Below are 19,351 nucleotides of genomic sequence, written 5' to 3'. Positions count from 1 at the left end.
GGCATTAAATGCAAACAATGAATACTCTGCGCTCAAATACTAAAGATTCAACATGTGTTTAATGAAGTGACAAATGCACTTTTCTCTTTACAAGGCAATCACAGACTGCAAATATTAATAAGGCTGCGAGACAAAAAAAAAGTCATCTCTAAAAAAAACAAAAAAACACATTACACTTTACTGTGTTTCCCCAAAAATAAGACTGTCTTATATTTTTTGCCGCCCCCCCCCCCAAAAGGGCACGGTGTCTTATTTTCAGGGGCGAGGAGGGAAGGGTTGTGTTTAGGGGCCTCTTACTTACCTGGTCCGCTGCGTCCCGATGTCTCCCAATGATATCCGGCGGTGCGGCATACTCATTTTACAGATGCCTTATGCTGGTGATGGGGCTTTGAATACCCCGCCTCCAGCAAAGAGCGCTGTGATTGGCTGATTGAGCACTCGAGCAGCCAATCACAGCCGGCGCTCGATGAGCCAATCACAGCCAGTGATGTAATTCACTGAATGGCTGTGATTGGCTCATCGCGTTCCGGCTGTGAATGATGCTGGTGCTCAATTAGCCAATCACAGCACTTTCTTTGCTGGAGGCGGGGTATTCAAAGCCCCATTGCCAGCAGAAGGCAGCTGCGAGACGGAGGAGGATGCCAGACACCGCTGCCGCTCCCGCCGCTGACAGAGCTGCCGCGGACCATGTGAGGTTTTTTTTGTGCTTGTGGGGCACCCGAGATAGGTCCTATTTTCGGGGGAGGCCTTATTTTCGGGGGAGGCCTTATATTTCAAGCCTCCCCCAAAAACCCGATAGGTCCTGGTCCTACCCAGATAGTAAGACCTATTTTCGGCGAAACACGGTAGTATCTAGTGGGGTCGTTCCCCTTTTAGCTAAAGGATAAGTCATCAATAGCAGACAAGGTGTATGTTTTTTTTTTTTTTTTTAAGAGCAGACAGCTCCATATATTGCTTAGTGACCTGAGTTGGTACTGTAGGCCAAGTCCTAATGATGTGACTAGGACTCAGCCTTCAGTACCACACAGTATGAAGTGGTCCATTTCCAACACTGAGAAACCAGCCTAGGGCAACAGCTGATCACCAGTAGGTCAACAGCTGCTAGAAGGTGGAAAACCCCCTTAAAGTGACCCTCTGGTTCCTGGACAAAAGTTCCATCCCAGGACACAGGGGGCAAGAGGTATATTACTTGCAGTGCTTCTCTGCTGCCCCTCTAATCCACTAGTTCCAGACCTCATTTTCGGCAGTCAGATGGCTGCAGCAATTTTCTAACCACCTACTGTATACTACACTGCTCTCAGATTGGCCAGTGCTGATCACAAGAGCAGCTACAGCCAATGAGACAGCAAACAGTGCATTAGTAGTGTTAGTCTGAAGACTGTCAGACATCTTGGATGGCCAAAAAAACAGGACCTGGAATCAGGCGATAAGAGGGATGACAGAACTGCAGACCATATACTGGGATAGAATTTTGTTCTCAAACAGAAGGGTCACGTTAAATATTCTTCGATTCGTTCACAACTCCTGCTCCATCTTTAGTAACATGTCCAATGCTGGTGGAATAGGAGGCCATTAATACAGAAATATCAGTTTTAAGGGGTCTTCCTTTAGACAATATCAGATTGTTGGGGTGGGATGACTATTGGCAGCTCACAGATCAACAGACTGAGGGGCTAAGTAGTGGTGTGGCTAACTAATGAAGGGGATACGACAATTGCTGTCATGTCAGGAATCGGAACTCCCACTAATCTGATATTACTGGCTTCTCTTTACTATAGACCTTTAATATTATAGAAACCCTTTAACAGTGGCAAAGTTGGCCCCTCAAGATTAGCATCTGACCACACGTCTGCCCCACTTGGACCGGCTGACAGAAAAATGGCAGCTACTTAACCCAACTTCTATGGCCAATTTCAACTGCAAGAAAGCTGATGATCCAATCACTTGGGTCAGCAATCATTCACATTCAGCCAAATTGGAAGATTTTCCAGCTGATATTGGCCAAAGACGCACCATTTCTGGGTAGGGAATGACCAAGAAGTGCAAGCTTAGCACATTGGAAACTCCTTCATTTCTTTGGCCAATGCAAATATAGAATAATTAAGACGTAAGAGCCAATGTACTCCTCCTCAGCTCACATTGGATGGCCTCAGACTACGTCCTCCCTTTAAGCTACTTTTTTGCCCGCAGCCTTATTTTCCATTGTAGATAAATAAAACACTCCTATTCACTTTAGCTTAATTTTTTGTCCTTTCTCCTTGCACCAGTCTTGCTTTCCAGACGTTTCAGCATGAAAAAAACAAAATAAAAAAACTCCATAACAGATGTCCTCTTACGATGAAACCATAATACTGGTAACTTGAGGCTGGTGCCTGGCCTGTTACACCATGCAGAAGACATCTGAAATCCTACCGCTGTAGAGACAGATACGCAAAATCTGCAGCAGTCACGCAAGAACAGATGCGTTGCTGGGCGGTTACTTCTCTCATCTCAGTTCCGCTGAAAAACAGGAGTAGTTCTGATGCGATAATAATCCATAGAGCGAGAACAAGAGTCTGCACACGGTGTAATGTACTAACCAAGAAGTCACAGCCTTCACAGTTTAATGCGTTTGTAGATGAAAAGTTTGCATGTTACTTGGTAACAGTGCAAACCTTCCCCTGAAGTGAGGGTCATTCTCCTCGCAGCACATCTTGGTAGGCATGTTGAGGCATCTAGTCTGTGTGCGTTTTTTCTGTAGGCCCCTGCAACAAGACAAAAAATAAATAAAAGTGAAAATCAGGAGTTTTTGCACACCCAAATACACAACGATGGTAGTTTCTAGATATGCACATTTGATTTAGGCCGCCTACAGACGAGCGGGTCGGATCCGGCGGCGAGAATTTTTGCTGCGAGACCTGACCCGAGCGCCTGCAGAGACGAGCGCGTACTCACCTGCGCCCGGTGGCCCCGGCTCTTTCATGTGCCGGCTGCCGGCGCATGCACAGACTGAAGCCGGCGGCCGGGTGAGTGACGTTTCTGTGCGAGGCTCTACGAGCCCCGCACAAAAATAGGACATGCCGCGGTTTGCCGCACAGGATTTCGCACCGCCAAACCGCGGCCGTCTGCATAGGAGTGCGTAGTGTAATGCACTCCTATGCAGGCTTTGAGCGGCGGAAATCCCGCCGCGGGATTTCCGCCCGTGTGCAGGCGGCCTTACAGTAAGGAAAGCCAATTGCCAACTACTTAGAAGTTGCGGTGCACTGGGACAATGTAACTTCAGTGTGAGACAATGTACACAGTGCTTTACTTCACAAAGTTACAGAACAATCCATAGTCATTGGCAGGGCATTAAAGGGGTATTCTGGGCAAATAGCATTGATGACTTTTCCTCAGAATAGACAAAAAAAAAAAAAAGGGGAAAGAGGCTCAGAATCCAATCTTATTTAAAAATGCTTTTGCCATAAGCGTTAACTAGGAATTTGATCCCTTTAAAATGCAACTATTATCGAATTATACAAAGATTGCTAATCGAAATAAGTATTTAAAAGCCCAGTATAGGCTGCAGATATATAAATATATTGTGGTTTATTACCATCCACATGGACTAGGTTATCCCATATTAAGATAGCTGTTGGTCTACGGCTAGTTATATTTGCATGTGTTATTCTGCAGGTCACTACTGGAGAGGATGATCAGGTGGTCAAGAAAATACTTACAGGTCATAGCAGGAGCAGCAACTCTACGATAGTTTAAGTTAGTGCATGGGGAAGAAGCTGTTCATGACCCCTTTAAGGCAAAAAAATAAGCTTGTCTCTAATGGGTTAAAGTTTTGGGCCGAGCTACAGGAAAGTCAGTGTAGAGCCCTAACTTTACTTACAGTCCCAAAACAAGGTTTACTGTGATTGTAGCATGTGTTTAAAAGGAATATCCAATTGTAAATTCTTGATGACCTATCGTGAGGATAAGCAGTTTGGCAGGGGTCTACAGCCCAGACCCCTGGCTGATGAGCTGTTCACTTAGCCAATTTCTGCAGTAAACAGAAAGCGGTCCCCTCAGCAGTAGCCGAGTGTGGAGTTACATTGAAATGAATGGAAATTTGGCCTGCAATACCAAACCTGACCACTGCAGTGGAAAGAGCTGTCTGCTCCATGCACGAGTACACTGGCCTGATGACGATAGAATCTGGAGTGGCTTAGAAGCAGTTAGACCTGAAGGAAAATCTCTAAGGACCCCTTGCGATTCATGGAGAAATCTGAATATTGAGGTGTCAAGATGGTGAATCAAAGTTAAAAATTAATTGCTCAGCCCTACTTCAATTTTTTCTTTTGTTAAATATGTAGAATAACTTACCATCGCTAGCTGCCTCCCTATATTTCCAACAGTCACTCCACCAGAAAAGAATATGCAAGGCAGCCAGGAGCGAATATATAGGAAGTCTGGGGAAGTGTACCTAAAAAGGGGAGAAGAAAGAAGTAGTGAGGAGATTAGCGAAAACTAAAACCGATTCACTTCAAGCAAGTACATGTCTTATAATGCCTGATTGAGCACAAATGTTCCCCTGATCCCACCATGTAAATGCTTGTTCAGCAGGGGGCGGGGGGGTTGCTCCTCCGCTGTCTTTTCCCCCTGCAAACTAAATAATCCCAATTTTTTGCTAACCTCTGGGTATTGTAGTCCACCCATTCCACTCATTACTTTAGTTGTCCACCTTTGAACCAGCTCAAGCTTGGATATGTCCTTCTTAAGTACCGGGGCCCAAAGCTGTTCACAATATTCCATGTGTGGTTTGACCAGTGACTTGTAAAGAGGAAGATCAAGGTTCTCATCATGTGCCCCAAGACCTCTTTTGATGCACCCCCTGATCCTGTCTGCCTTGGCAGCAGCTGCCTGACACTGGTTGCTCCAGTTAAGCTTACAAGTAACAAGAATCCAAGTCCTTTTCCATGTCAGTTTTGCCCAGTGGTTTCCCATTTAGTGTGTAATGGTGACATGGATTTCCTCTGCCCATGTGGATAGCTTAACATTTATCAGTGTCAAATCCCATTTGCCGCTTCCTTGCCCAAATCCTCAACTTATCCAGATCCTCTTGCAACTGCCTTGTGTCCTCTGTAGAATAGTTTAACGCTATGAACAATGCTTTTTGTATGCACATCAGCATACTTTTCTGCCCGCAGGACATGTCCAGAGTGTGTCAATCAGGTGAGGGGAGCAGGGATGGAAGAGGGTGTTTTCGCTAGAGTGGCCCTTTAAATTTGTAATATACAACAAAATGCAAAAATCCAAACTGCAACTTACTGGTACACTCCGTTGTAGACGAGGAACTGCGTTATGAGCGTTGCAAGAAAGGCAATTGTAATTCCAAGCCCCAGGCCGCTCCGGGAACGGTCAAAGGTCCACCAAAGACCCAGTGACAAGGCTGCGAGCGTCAATGACAGCTGAACATTATTAGCAAAATCCAGTTTCTGATGAGGTTGAGTTAAGTAAAGCACAATGTACAGTTGGCTATCATGTTTAGGTGATAATAGCAGAAATTGGTTATTTATGGTCAGGGACTCTCTACAATGCTCTGTTTGGTGACATATGTAAAAAGCTGTTCTTATATATGCAATCTGATGAAGGCTATAAATGGCCAGTAATCAGCTATACTATATGAGCCGGTAGGCACATTGAACTATAGGGCACCTATAGAAGTGTAAGAAAAAAAAAAAAAAAGGGAAGGGAGCCCTAGTATGACCATCTGCATGAGACTTTATAATATGTTACACACAAATTACCGTAGAGGGCAATATACTTCACATAGCATATCACATGGTGTCTCCCATCCTGATCAGTAAGGGTCTCACCACAGAGATCCCCACCGATCCCTAAAAGGGTCCCATGTCCCCAGTTCTCACTGTCGGCTTACTGCACCGAGGGAAGTGCAGGATGCACAGGTGCACCGACACTCCATTTACTTTCAATGGAACAGCAGAGACAGCTGAGCAGCAAGCGCTCAGGTATTTCCATCAGCCACATTGAAATGAATGGTGCGCCGACCATGCGTACTCAGTCGGCGCTCCTTTCATTCGGACATCCCTGTGGGGTGAGAAGTGAACCCTGCAGCGACAGGCTGAGGGGGTACATGGGACCCCTGCTCTCCATATCAGCAGGAGTCTCAGCGATTCTGTGGATAAGGGATATTCCGGTACTACCCATTTAATCTATAGATGTTAAAAAAAAAAAATTGAACCCAAAGCTGATCAGTTGCTGCAAGATGTTCTCTTAATACACAAGTCAAGATATAGTTCACCAACTAAAAGTTACACTTCGATGGAAGGATACAGCACTGGCGTGGTTGATGCCCACAAAAACGGCTATACATCGCATAACGCTGGCCCATTCTCTCTTGAACTTGTGGGGTTCTCCAAGGTGGCTGTCAATGCAAGGATAAAGAAGGCCAACGACAGCTGGAAGAAAAGAGCACATGTAGATTAGTTTACGGTAACTCAAAGATCACTTAGCGATGCAGGTCAGAAAGGTATAAAGGAGCAAGTAGCTTGTCACATGACCCGTCCTGGCATTACTGACTGGTCAGAAAAAGGCTCAAGGTAGGCTGACCATCCGGCCTGCTGTTAGAGCGGCAGGGTCAGGTGTCGGCATTAGTGGTCAAGGCAGGAAGGCTTCTATTACTCTTTCTAGTCCACTTATGGTTGGGATTGGAACAGGATTTGTTTTGATGGGAATGAAGGCAGCACTTCCACTGCCTGCCCTGACCACCGATAACAATGGCCAGCCCTGCTGCACCGACAGCAGGCTGGATGATCAGCTGATGGACAGGGATCCCCAGTGATTAACTACTGATGACCTATCTAGAGGGGAAGGGCTAACGATGGTAGCATCTACACACAACAATTATCGCTCAAAATACATTGTTTGAATGAATCTTGAGCAATAATTGTGTGTAAATGGGCCTCAACCCTCTTCTGTTTAAGTGTGAATGGCAGCTGACCCCCAAGTAGGAGGTAAATGGTGAGCGAGTGGACTGAACTTCTCACAAAGAGAGAGTGAGAACGAACACACACACACACACATTCTACCGAGATAGATATGTATTTAATTGCAAATAATCTAAAATCTGTGATTTGAGATTTGAGGTAGTTTAATTAAGCTTCCCTTTCATCATGTTAACTAATGGATATTAGGCCGGGTGTGACCTGGGAGGAAGGAATTCCTACCCAAGAGATTGATGGCACTACTGGTTGAATGACCAATACTAATAATAGGATTGTAAGGATTGCATATTAATGAGTAAAGGTGTCACAAGTTTGTTCTTAGTTTGAAAACTATAAATCCTCATGGCTGCTATCTGAATGAAGGAGGTCAGTGGATTACACCCCTGCTGTGTGACCTGCCATTCCTCCAGCAGCTCGGATTTTAAATCTTGATTTGGAACAGCAAGAATATACATGTAGTACTTCATGGCGCTAACAGGAGCCGTTATGCTATAGGGTTTCCCATGTCCATGGAGTTCTTTAGTATGCATTCTATATTGGGTTGATGTCACCAATAAAAAATCCTTGGAACACTTAAGGGGTATAGCCATCTTGGGAATCCCATGTCAAGGTTTTCAAAAATGCAAAACAATGCATTCACCCATAAGATGTTTATTTCCAAAATGCTCCGTTCTCCAGGTATCGCAGCTGTTGATTCCCCCGTCCTCTTGTTGTTTAATGCTGGTTACCATTTTCATCTAATCTGATAGTCAGGATCTCAGGAGGGCATGGGCACAAGCTTTTGGCCCAACTACCAGCAGCTACTGCCGTTTCTTTTTCATGGAGTAGGTGGTCAGTTTCCCCGGCAGCAAGCAGTAAACAACCAGAGGGCAGAGGAATCAATATATGCAATATCTGGTGAACGGAGCATTTTGGAAACGCACATCTTATGGGCGAGTGCATCGTTTTGCAATTTTGAACACATTGAAACAGGATTCCAGAGATGGGAATACTCAAGTAACGCAGTATTACCCCAAGTCCCTTTTACACGAGCGCCGGTAATGCTTATGTAATAGCGCCAATTGCTGAGCTGCACCTACACTTGCAGGTTCAGCCTGGCAATTGTTAAGAAATCACAAGCGTTAGTGGCTGCTGTATGCGCTCGTGTAATAGCAGCCAAACACTGCAGGAATATCAATCTGTCCAGTTAGGAAGCAGAAGTGATCGGGAATCCAAGTCACCGGCTGCTGTGCAAATGAAAGTGACATCAGGAACGTCGAAGAAGACCACCACTACACCCCAGAAAGGACTGGAGACAATTCCTTTCTAACAGATTCCTCTCCAGTTCTGGGTTTTGCTGGCATCCTTGCCACCTACTGGTACATGAGGCACTAACTGCAGCCCAATCAGCTTGTACAGATAGTCCTGCTCCTCCGTGATGGCACAGCCATACTTGCCGCCACAAGGTTTGCTGTGTCAAGTTTCAAGAGCATGGTGCAGATGCCAGGACATGGGCCATTATATGGGGAAAGCTGGACAGGGCCGTAGAAGGGCATCAGCACTGTAGAGGTCTACAAAAGGATTTCCAGTGACTACTGGTCTGCAGGTTTTTGACCAAACTGCAAGATTCCATGAGGGTGGCATGAAGGCCTGATGTCCTGTAGCGAGACCTGTGCTCAGTCAGCACGATTGGCATTCACTAGAGAAAACCAGAATTCTCAGGTCAGTCATTGTGCTCAGATGAGAGCATGTTCGCACCAAGCATATGACAAACGCGAAAGAGTCTGGAGGCGCCATGGTGAACGCTACGTTGGCGGTAGCATCATCCAGCATGACCGCCGTCTGAACAAAGCATTTCTTTAAAGAAAAAAATAAATTTGAGTAGTTTGATTATAGATTTCTCACTTTTTAAAATCTAGATTGTAAGCTCTTGTGCCCAGTCATTGTATCTAGCTGCAGCAAATTCTAGATTTGTCTTGTCACTGCATGTGACGTTGCCCTTGCAGTGTACATAATCCAGAGCCCTCATGCTATTCGTTTTCCTATAGAGGACTGCACTGAAATGTTCAGTAAAGGGATAGAAGTTGCACATTTGGCTGCAGCAGCATAAAACTCTCCGTTTATTGCCTCGGCCATCTGGGATGATTTATGACGGGCTGGTGATCACTTCCTTATTTTCACAGTGGCATGTTAGCTGTCGGCGCCAATGAGGGCCGAGGCCGGCAGCTCACCAGTTTAGGAGGCAGCCAATAGCAGGCCGAGCAGCTTACAACATTTCCTGGGCAGTGGAGGAAGACGCTGCTCTAACCCGCAGATAGGATTTCTGACACTATTTGCACAAAAAGAACAAGACGTTCATTTTCTGGCATGTTACATAATTGTAACAGAAAGACTCTAGAGGGACACAATGTAACGAGCAGCCAGGGCGATGCATGGAGAAGGTAGCAACGCGCCAGATCACCAGCGACAGAACTATAAAGGTACATAGCCGATGACACTACATAGGACTGATGGCCTATCCTCAGACGGGGCGATCGTATAAACAGGCGAAACCCCTTTAATGCTACAAACATGCAGAAAGGGGGTAACTGAAGACAGATTGGTCTCCCCCTTCATAGGTAATAGAGTGGAGATTTGCCTATGGATGTATCAGAGAGGGACCCAAGTGCGTTCCCTGGCCGCAGGCAGAGGCACCCTTCATATTGCTACTTTCATTAACCCCTTTTCTGCTCCATCCTAAACAGTGAAAATACCAGAGGTGTCAGAAGTGTTACTTGCCCCTGCAAACTATAATGTGGTCCGTCCGGCCTCCAGCGCGCTACGCTGCATTATCCAGGATGAAATAGAACAGCCTACTGCGCCGGTTTGCTGGATATTATGCCGGATCCACGTCAGAGGCTCTTGTGCTGGTGTGACAGGCTCCCCTTAAAAGAAGTTATCCAGGCAAAAAAAAAAAGGGGAATTTTTTCTTACCGATAATTCCCTTTCTGGAAGACATCATGACAGCATACGCTGGAGGTTGCTCACCTGCTGACCTGAAGGGACAGGAAGAGGCAGAATATAAAAAGCACCTCCCCTCCACCAACACCAGTGCGTTCCAAATGACCACAGTGACCAGTTACTTAACCAGAAGGTGTGTTTTTATTGACATCACACACCTCAGAAAACAAAGTTAAAGCATACACATTACCTCATGTGTTGAACAAACTAGGGTAACCATGTTGGTAAGGGGGGGAAAAAAGCCCGTATGCTGTCATGATGTCTTCCAGAAAGGGAATTATCGGTAAGAAAAAATTCCCCTTTTCCCCATGACATCATGACAGCATACGCTGGAGGAATACCAAATAAGTGGCATGGGCTTTTTAGGGAGGGATTACGGCTTGGAGCACCTTCCTACCGAAGGATGCGTCCTGGCTATACTTAAAGTCCAGCCTATAATGTTTAATGAAAGTATGGCCTGAAGTCCATGTGGCTGCGTTACAGATTTGCTCAATCGATGCGTGCGCTCTCTCCGCCCAAGAGGATGCCACCGCTCTCGTTGAGTGGGCCTTCAATCCTTCTGGAGGGGGGATGCCCTTGGCCTTGTAAGCCTCCTGGATGGCTCTCCTGAGCCACCTGGCGATCGCATCTTTAGAAGCGGCCTTTCCTTTGGCCTGCCCCTGAAATTGAACGAAAAGTTTGTCAGACTTCCTGAAACTTTCTGTTGCCTCGAGGTACGCTAGTACCGCTCTTTTGACGTCTATATTATGGAGCTTTTGTTCTTTTGCATTTTTGAAATTTTGGCAAAAGGCTGGAATAACTATTGGTTGGCCCCTGTGGAAATCTGACAATACTTTAGGCTGGAAGGATGGGTCTAAAGAAAAAACTATTTTATCCGGGTGGATAGTCATATATGGGGCCCTTCGTGAGAGGGCCTGGATTTCCCCCACGCGTCTGGCTGACGTAACTGCCACAAGCAGGGCTACCTTGTATGTCAGCCAGGCGATGGATAGATCCGTAATCGGTTCAAATGGGGGGTCGCATAAGGCCTGAAGGACTATGGTTAGATCCCAGGGTGGTGCCGTGGGCCGTGTGAATGGATGTAATCTGCTCGCCCCTCTAAGAAATCTCCTAATCCACCTGTGCTCCGCCAGCGCGAGATCGAAGAATGCCCCCAAGGCCGCAATTTGGACTTTGAGTGTATTCGGACTCAAACCTTTATCCAGGCCCGCCTGGAGAAAATCTAAGATTTTCCGGACGTCTGGCTGATCCAGCTGCTGGATGTCCTGGCCTAACCACTCCGAAAATTTTTTCCAGACTTTGGAGTAGATTTTGTGTGTCGAGGGTTTAAGGCTCTCGCTAATGGTGGAAATAACCTTAGGGGAAAGACCCTTTCCTAGGAACTTTACCCGCTCAAGCTCCAGGCCGTAAGCCTGAACTTGTGAACTTCCGGGTAAAGAAGAGGGCCCTGCGACAGTAGGTCCGGTCTTGTTGGAAGGTGGAAGGGCTCTCCCACTGACAGGGATCTCAGGAGGGGGAACCACGGTCTTTTGGGCCAATATGGTGCTACAAAAATTACTGTTAGGGTTGACTGCAGTAATTTCCTTAGCAGAAGCGGGATTAGTGGTAGAGGGGGAAAGGCATACGCTAGGTCCCAATCCCAGGGGTGAGAGAGAGCGTCCGTGCCCAGGGCCTGTTTCTCTGCGCCTCTGGAAAAGAAAAGCCGGCATTTGGTGTTTGCGCTTGACGCAAAGAGGTCTACTTCTGGTACCCCCCACTTCTCCACAAGAAGGCTGAACACCTCTGGATGGAGTTCCCACTCTCCTGGGTCCACTTTCCTTCTGCTTAAAAAGTCCGCGGCTGAGTTCTCGGCTCCTCTTATATGAAAGGCCGATAGGGACTTTGTTGTGCCTTCCGCCCATTGAAGGATCCGCCCCGCCAGTCGTTGTAGTGGAGGATTCCTGGTGGTACCCTGGTGGCGAATGAGTGATACTGTTGTCATATTGTCTGAGAAGATCCTCACATGTTTCGCCACTAATCGTGTTTGCAGGCTACGCAGGGATTTCCATACAGCTTTAAGCTCCCTAAAGTTCGATGAGCTAGCTTTCTCGTGAACGTCCCAGGCCCCCTGTACATAACCGCCTTCAAAGTGGGCCCCCCACCCTTTGGCGCTGGCATCGGTCGTGATTATTACGGCCGGGTCCAAATTCCAATCGGATGCCTGAGACAGGTTGTCCGACGACACCCACCACCGGAGAGAAGCTCTGGCTTCCGCAGAAATAGGGATTGTCTGATCAAGCGAAGCCTGCAACTTGTCCCAATTCCGGAGAATTAGTGACTGGAGTCCGCGACTGTGGAATTGGGCCCAGGGGACCACGCCGATGCACGAAGTCATTAGTCCCAGGATCCGCATTGCGTCTCTTATCGTTACCCTATGTTTTTTATATAGGTTGGAACATTCTTCTATGATAAGATGTTTTCTTAGGGGAGGAAGGGACGAATTTTGTAGACTGGAATCCAGAATGACACCCAGGAATTTCTTCCTGGTTTCTGGCTCCATGTTGGATTTTGACTCGTTAACAATCCAGCCAAGCTCCTTAAATAACTGCAATGTGGACTCCAAGTGTGATCTCAGAGTAGATGGGGAATCTGCCACCAACAGGAAGTCGTCTAAGTAGGGGATGATCATGACACCCTGGTTTCGTAAGAAGGCCACCATTTCCATCACGACCTTGGAAAAAATTCGCGGAGCCGAGGAGATTCCAAATGGTAGGCAGACGAACTGGAAGTGGCGGATTTCCCCCTCCACCCTCAGCGCAAACCTCAGGAATTTTTGTGAGTTGGCGTAAATAGGGATATGAAAATAGGCATCCTTAAGGTCTATTGTAGCCATTACGTTATCCCTGGCAATTAAAGGAGTTGCAGTTCTAATGGTTTCCATTTTGAATCTCCTATATTCAATGAATTTATTCAGTTGTTTTAAATTGATAATGGTGCGGTGGGAGCCGTCTGGTTTGGGAACCAGAAAGAGGGGGGAATAGAAGCCTTTTCCCTGTTCCTTCTTAGGGACTGGGATAATTGCGCCGAGACCCTGTAGGTTCCGTATGCCCTCCAACAGAGCCTGTTCTAGGCCTGGAGACTGGGTTGGGGTTATCATAAACCTGTCCGGGGGGCGGGATAGTAGCTCGATCCTGTACCCCTCCGCCACTAGGTGCAGTACCCACTCATTAGTTGTAATACTACGCCAGCTATTGGAATAGCGAGCCAGTCTACCCCCTACCGGGCCCGAAAGTATGGGCTGAGGGACAAAAGTTAAAGTCTTACCCCTTCCGCCCTTTGGATAAGACCATCTTCCGGTCTTTCCCTTCCCGGCGTACGTAGACGAGGGATGAGGGGTGAAGGGTCTCTTGGGTGGTCTGGTGGCAGGCAGTCCGTGACTCTTGTCAGCTGCTTTCTCCAGCAGACGATCCAGGTCTGGTCCGAATATACGCCCGCCCCGGAACGGTAGGGTACATAGCCTATTTTTGGACGCAGCGTCCCCTGACCACTCTTTCACCCACACTGCCCTTCTGGCGGTGTTCGATAGGGCTGCCATGCGGGCTCCGAGGCGGACTGTTTCCATCGAAGCATCTGCCAGGAACCCTGTTGCCATTCGCAGCAGAGGGATGCCGCTTGCGAACTCCTCCCTAGGGGCTTTTTGGTCGACTAGGGCTGCGAATTGGTCCAACCAGATTGCCATGGAACGAGCCACGGAAGTGGCCGCGATGTTCGCTTTCATGATGAGACCGGAGGTGGACCAGGCTTTACGCATGGATGTGTCCACCTTATGGTCCAACGGGTCCTTTAAGTGGGATGTATCCTCAAAGGGCAACCCGGACTTTCTGGATACCATGGCAATTGCAGTATCGACTTTAGGTATCTCGTCCAAAAAGGACACTTCATCTCCCGGAAATAACAGGCGTTCTTTAAATTCCCTGGGGATTAGCGGAGCCTGATCCACGCTCTCCCACTCATTTAGGATCAGCTGCTTGAGTGTGGCGTTTACGGGGAATGAAGATTTTTGTTGCGGGAGTAACCCCGCGAACATATCCTCCTGGACTGTGCGGGGTTGCTGCACGTCTTCCTCCACCTGCATGGTCCTGCGTACTGCTTTCAGCAGTTGATCCATGTCCGCGGTAGAGAAAAGATATTTCTTGTCCTCCTGCGTCACTTCCCCGTCAAAATCCACATTTTCCGCTATGTCGGAGTCAGACTCAGACACCGCCGGAACCGACCTGCGTGTAACCCCGGAAGGCCCAGGTTGGAGGTCCGAGAGGGAGGACTGCACTTCTTCTCGGACGACTGACCGAATTTCGGCCATAAGGGAAGTTTTTTCCTCCTGCATAATTTTCGCGGAGCAGGTAGCGCATAGCGTTTTGGTGCAGGAGTCGTCAAGTTTGGTTAGACATACTGGACATTTTTTACTCCTGCGTCTAGCCTCCCTTGGTTTTTGAGTATCCCTGTCCTGTAAGACAAGGGAAACTCTGTTAGTGGGGAAGTGTATGTAGTGCAGGTGTAGGTTGGTCCACTGGACCACTTACAGTTAGGAGGGTCTCTGGGTCCTCTCTGGTCGACATCTTGCGCCTTGCAGGAACGCTTCCTGTGCTTAGGATCGTTCCTTAGCGTGGAGAAACACCACCAGCTGATGCAGGGGCAGCGGATTTTTGAATTTGGCGCCGGCCGCGCCAGGCCACGCCCCCTTTGCGGAGCGTCCGACGTCACCGCGCTGTATCCGAAGCCACGCCCCTGGAGCGCTCCTGTCGGCCCTGGACCCGGAGATGGCGGCCGCCGCCGCAATGACGGCCGCAGTGGTGCCGGCAGCCCGTACTTGGACCCCGGCCCACCGGAGATGGCGGCCGCCGCCCGAAATGACGGCCGCAGTGGTGCCGGCAACCCGTACTTGGGCCCCGGCCCACGCAGTCCCCGGAAAGCTCCCAGATGGGGTCCTTCCCACTGGGTTTGCCGGGGCTGCCCGAAAGATCCACGCCGCCGCTTCGCCGGTAAGTCCTCCTCCGGCATGGGACAGCGTTGCTGGAGTTCTGCCGCTGCTGTCCTGAAGGGACAGGAAAAACACTGGTGTTGGTGGAGGGGAGGTGCTTTTTATATTCTGCCTCTTCCTGTCCCTTCAGGTCAGCAGGTGAGCAACCTCCAGCGTATGCTGTCATGATGTCATGGGGAAAAAAATGTTTTTGAAAGCTGCTCAGCATGGTGGAAAGACAAAAAGGGAGCACACTCACTTGTTCCCCCACAACTCCTGTTCCAATGGTTCCCAGGCCTCCATTCAGCTCTACTTTTAGCTTCAGCAATGGCGTCACTGACAACAGCAACATGTGACCGATGCAGCCAATCAGCAGCTCGCTTCAGCAGGTGACTAGCAACATTGGTCACATGTGCCCAGTGGGGAACTGGATACTGCCAAAATGTGAGCAGCAGGCAATTGGGAGAGTCAATTATGCTGCACTGCTTTTTTTCCATCTGGGTAACCCCTCTAAAGGGGTTGTATCAAGATATAAAGTTATCCACAAGATAGGGTTTAACTGATTGGTAGAGGTTTGACTGCTGGGACCCCCACAATGGTCCCAAGGACAGGGATCCGGTCAGCCCCCAAGGCAATACCGTAGAGGCTGTGCAGAGAAGCTGTTGCGCCATTCCTGTCAATGACAGCTCCAGAGTTTGCTGAAGTGCTTGAAGTCTATTCTCCAGCACTTTCATTGAAGTGAACGGTGTAACAGTGTGCCTTCCAATCCAGTCACTCACAGACCAACTGAACCCCCCATGCTCGGGATCGGTGGGGGTCCCAGCCATCAGCACCGATCATAGAGACAGAATAGGGGATAACTTTGCACAACCATACAGATAAAAGAACTGGTTGAGCGTGTAGAGAGAAGAGACGCTGCTGGACTCCAGTAGGAGCTGGTCAACCAAGAAACTAAAGGACTGTGCCTGTTGGTCACCCACCCTACCAAAGTGCAAGGATAGCTTTATGGTGGCATCGACTATCAGCTTGGAAGCCCCATATACCGTCTCGTACAATCTTACATAGTCTTCTGAGCTTACAGAGGACCGGGTTATATCCAATATCTGGGTGGTAAGCAACATAGGAAATGAAGTATACATACATCAAACAGTCTATATGAGCAGAAGGAAGGAATCTAGATGTAGGGAACCCATGAACTGGCATCGTGGCCCCAAAACATTACATAATACCATCAAACTAAACAATATGGTCCAAAAATGACACTAAGGCAGGACTGGTCGCACCGGGGCTTGTAGTCCCCCAACCACTATATTCAGACAAATAACCAGCACAATCTAGTCACTGACCGGCCGTGCCACTTACCAGCTGCCGTACCACAACACGGCGGGACCCACCATGCTGAAGAGAAGATGGTAGCGATGACTTCTTCAGGAAACAACGTCACATTCCTTTGTATCTGGAGAAGATTGAGCACCAAGGCAAGAAACGCGCCGACAGCAAAGAGGACAAGGCTCCTCCGGATCAGGCTGCGGCCCTGGCTGCTGGCTAAGGTGCTGTAGGCGAGACTGAGGAGGGAGTTGAGGGAGGACATGGCTTCTCCGGCTCTTCGAGTTAAGCAAGTGCTCAACTTTTTACTTTCCTGGTCTATACTTCTGGCGCAAGAGCAACTCCAGCAGGGCTCCTCGAGTCTGGGCATTTGTTTGCTAATAGTTATCTGCAGAGAAGAGCAATACAAATAATCACAGATTAGTAAATAGATTATTATTGTATGAGCAATGCATTACTTATACCACGTCAGCCCCATAAAGGACGTCATAGCTCATCAGCTGGAGCTAGACACGACAGAGGAGGAGGAGGCTTAATGGCCTCGTCAATGATGCCCATTACTATCAGGCCATTCACTTCGACAGAAGTCAATAAAAGCCTGAGGACCATTAACAAAAAGACACATCCGGATCCGTACCCGCCACTCCATGAGGCCATCACAGGATGCCACCAGCAATGCCATCTGACGCCCTTTCACTCACATCCAGCATCAATAACAGTTTTCCCATATTGTGACAGTCATTAGAACAGGCAAAAATGGCCTAACACTTTATGCCACGTAGGACAGACCCATTGTGTCGCTACCATATGGTGCCCATCAGAATTTGGCAGACACTTTGCCCAGTTAAAGCCAGCAAAGTTCTATTTAACGGCTAAGCCACTAAAAGTGCGTACGTGTCCTGTGCCACCGCACTGGTGCCCACAATCACTGGCTAATATGGTTCTTAAGTGTGCTAACTTCCACCAGCAGCATTGTTTGCCACCACCACTACGAGTCAGTGCCCACCACTACTGGTATAAAACTAGGGTCTCTTCCCATTACAGCTAGTATCATCAATTGCCAACATCACCACAAGGGTCAGTGCCCATTACAGCTTGCCAGAAATCACTATTAGTGACAGTCAACAACTACTGGCATCATTACCTGGCACTACTACTAGGAAGGCCAGTGCCCTCCACATATTGGCATCATTACTTGATACCACCACTAATGGTATTAAAACTTGCCATCATCTTTGTTGGGGTCAGTGCCTGCCACAGCTGGTACCACCACCACAGGGGTCAGTGCCTGCCACAGCTGGTACCACCACCACAGGGGTCAGTGCCTGCCACAGCTGGTACCACCACCACAGGGGTCAGTGCCTGCCACAGCTGGTACCACCACCACAGGGGTCAGTGCCTGCCACAGCTGGTACCACAACTTGCCAGCACCATTGTTATGGCCAGTGCCCACCACTACTACTAGGGCCAATGACCAACACTACCAGTGCCAGTCTAAATTGGCATCATTACTTGCCACAACTACTTGGACTTGTACCCTACACTACTGGCATCATCACCACTAAATAGGTCAGTGCCCACCACAGCTGGTATCCTGATGTGCCAGCATCCCTGCTATTACCAGGGTCAGTGCCCACCACTAGTGGTACCAGACTTTCCCAATCACCTTTACTATGGTCAGTGCCTGAACTGGCATCACTATTAAACAAGTCAGTGCCCTCCATAGCTGGCACCATCATCATTATACAGATCAGTGACCTCCACAGCTGGCACCATCATACCTACACAGGTCGGTGCCCACCACAGCTAGTACCCCAACTCACCAGCACCACTGCTGTCACCAGGGTCAGTGCCCACCATTACTGCCCTGCAGCCTCACCTGATAGCAGGCTACACTCCGGTTGTCAGGCAGCAGCCGGTCTCCACCAGACGCTGGGATAAACTTTCACCCTTTCCTGGGTCTTCTCCCTCCGCCTGTGCTTTATACTGGAGGCCGAGTGTCGGTGCAGCTGTCCCCGCCCCTGCAGGTAGCGCCGCCGTCCTCCGCTCCCTCCTCCCACAGGCAGTCAGGGGAGGCGGGAAGAGGCTGCAGCCATCCTCACCCAAAACAACATGCGTGTCTGGTGAGGCGCCGGCAGCCAATCAGCGTCGGGCGGCCCATATGACGTCAGCACACACCACATTTACACACCTTCCCGGCGCGAGGCAGAAAGCTAAACAAGCTGCCGCGAGGACGCGCCAGGCGGCGGGAGCGCGCGGTGCATCCTGGGCGGACGTGACTGTTCCCGCCATGTCCAGTCAGGGCGCTGACCCGCCGGCCGCCACACCGAGCATAGCCTCAGGCGGCGGTAGAGATGACCCTCCCTTCAGCCTTGTGCTGTGGGAGACACGGTTTACCTCAGTCCTCTGCATTTCTGCATGTATTTCTCCCTGTAGGTGTTGTGGAGAGGCTGCAGCTATTTGTGCAATGTCTGACCCAATGAGACCAAGATGGCGCTCTCCCACATCCATTCCCCCACTCGCCCGCGCTTTGGCGCGTACTACGCACTAGTATAGGCTACGGCGGCTTAATCCATGCAGCAGATACACGGGCGAGATTTGTGTTTGCGAGACGCAGAAATCTCTACGACTATGAACCCGATTCCTTTGAATCGCAGCATGCCCCATCTTTGTGCTTGCCCTCGCATCACATTGCCGGCGCAGCGTCGCGTCCCGAGTGCCGGCGTGTGCAATGCAAGGTTTCCCATTTAAAACAAGCGGAAACGCTCTGCCGCGGCTGATCCCTACCTCCATGAGTAGATGTGAGGCGGTCTTGATACAAAAACGCCACGATCCGCCACAACATCATGCATTGACTTTCACCGCCCGAGATCACACCCGTGTAAAGATAGCCTGCACACAACCAACGCGAGGCCGCAGCGCTATCCAACCCTGTATTGTGGATGGACCCGGCAATTCACCTTCAGACACGCGCAATACAGTCTTTTCTTAAATTTTTTTTCCCCGTGCCGTCGCTAGGCGATGACCCCATTTAAATAAGTGGTTTTGCACACGCAAATACGCCCGTATGAATGCT

At 48.9% G+C, this 19,351-nt stretch overlaps 1 protein-coding gene across 1 annotated transcript; it reads right to left on the bottom strand.

Annotated features, from left to right (window-relative positions):
* Positions 1-707: 707 nt before the first annotated feature.
* Positions 708-18,306, bottom strand: INSIG1 (insulin induced gene 1). Its single transcript, XM_066585596.1, has 6 exons — positions 18,155-18,306; positions 16,312-16,663; positions 6,304-6,428; positions 5,278-5,444; positions 4,333-4,432; positions 708-2,744 (listed from the first exon to the last, which is right to left on the bottom strand). Exons 2-6 carry the CDS (start codon positions 16,643-16,645, stop codon positions 2,715-2,717), a joined length of 756 nt encoding a protein of 251 aa, XP_066441693.1. The 5' UTR covers positions 16,646-16,663; positions 18,155-18,306; the 3' UTR covers positions 708-2,714.
* Positions 18,307-19,351: the final 1,045 nt, after the last annotated feature.

Source organism: Eleutherodactylus coqui, chromosome 12, assembly GCF_035609145.1.
Source record: "Eleutherodactylus coqui strain aEleCoq1 chromosome 12, aEleCoq1.hap1, whole genome shotgun sequence".
NCBI lineage: Eukaryota > Metazoa > Chordata > Amphibia > Anura > Eleutherodactylidae > Eleutherodactylus > Eleutherodactylus coqui.
The sequence above is the reverse complement of the archived record's forward strand: the minus strand, read 5'-3'. Positions and strand labels throughout refer to the sequence as shown.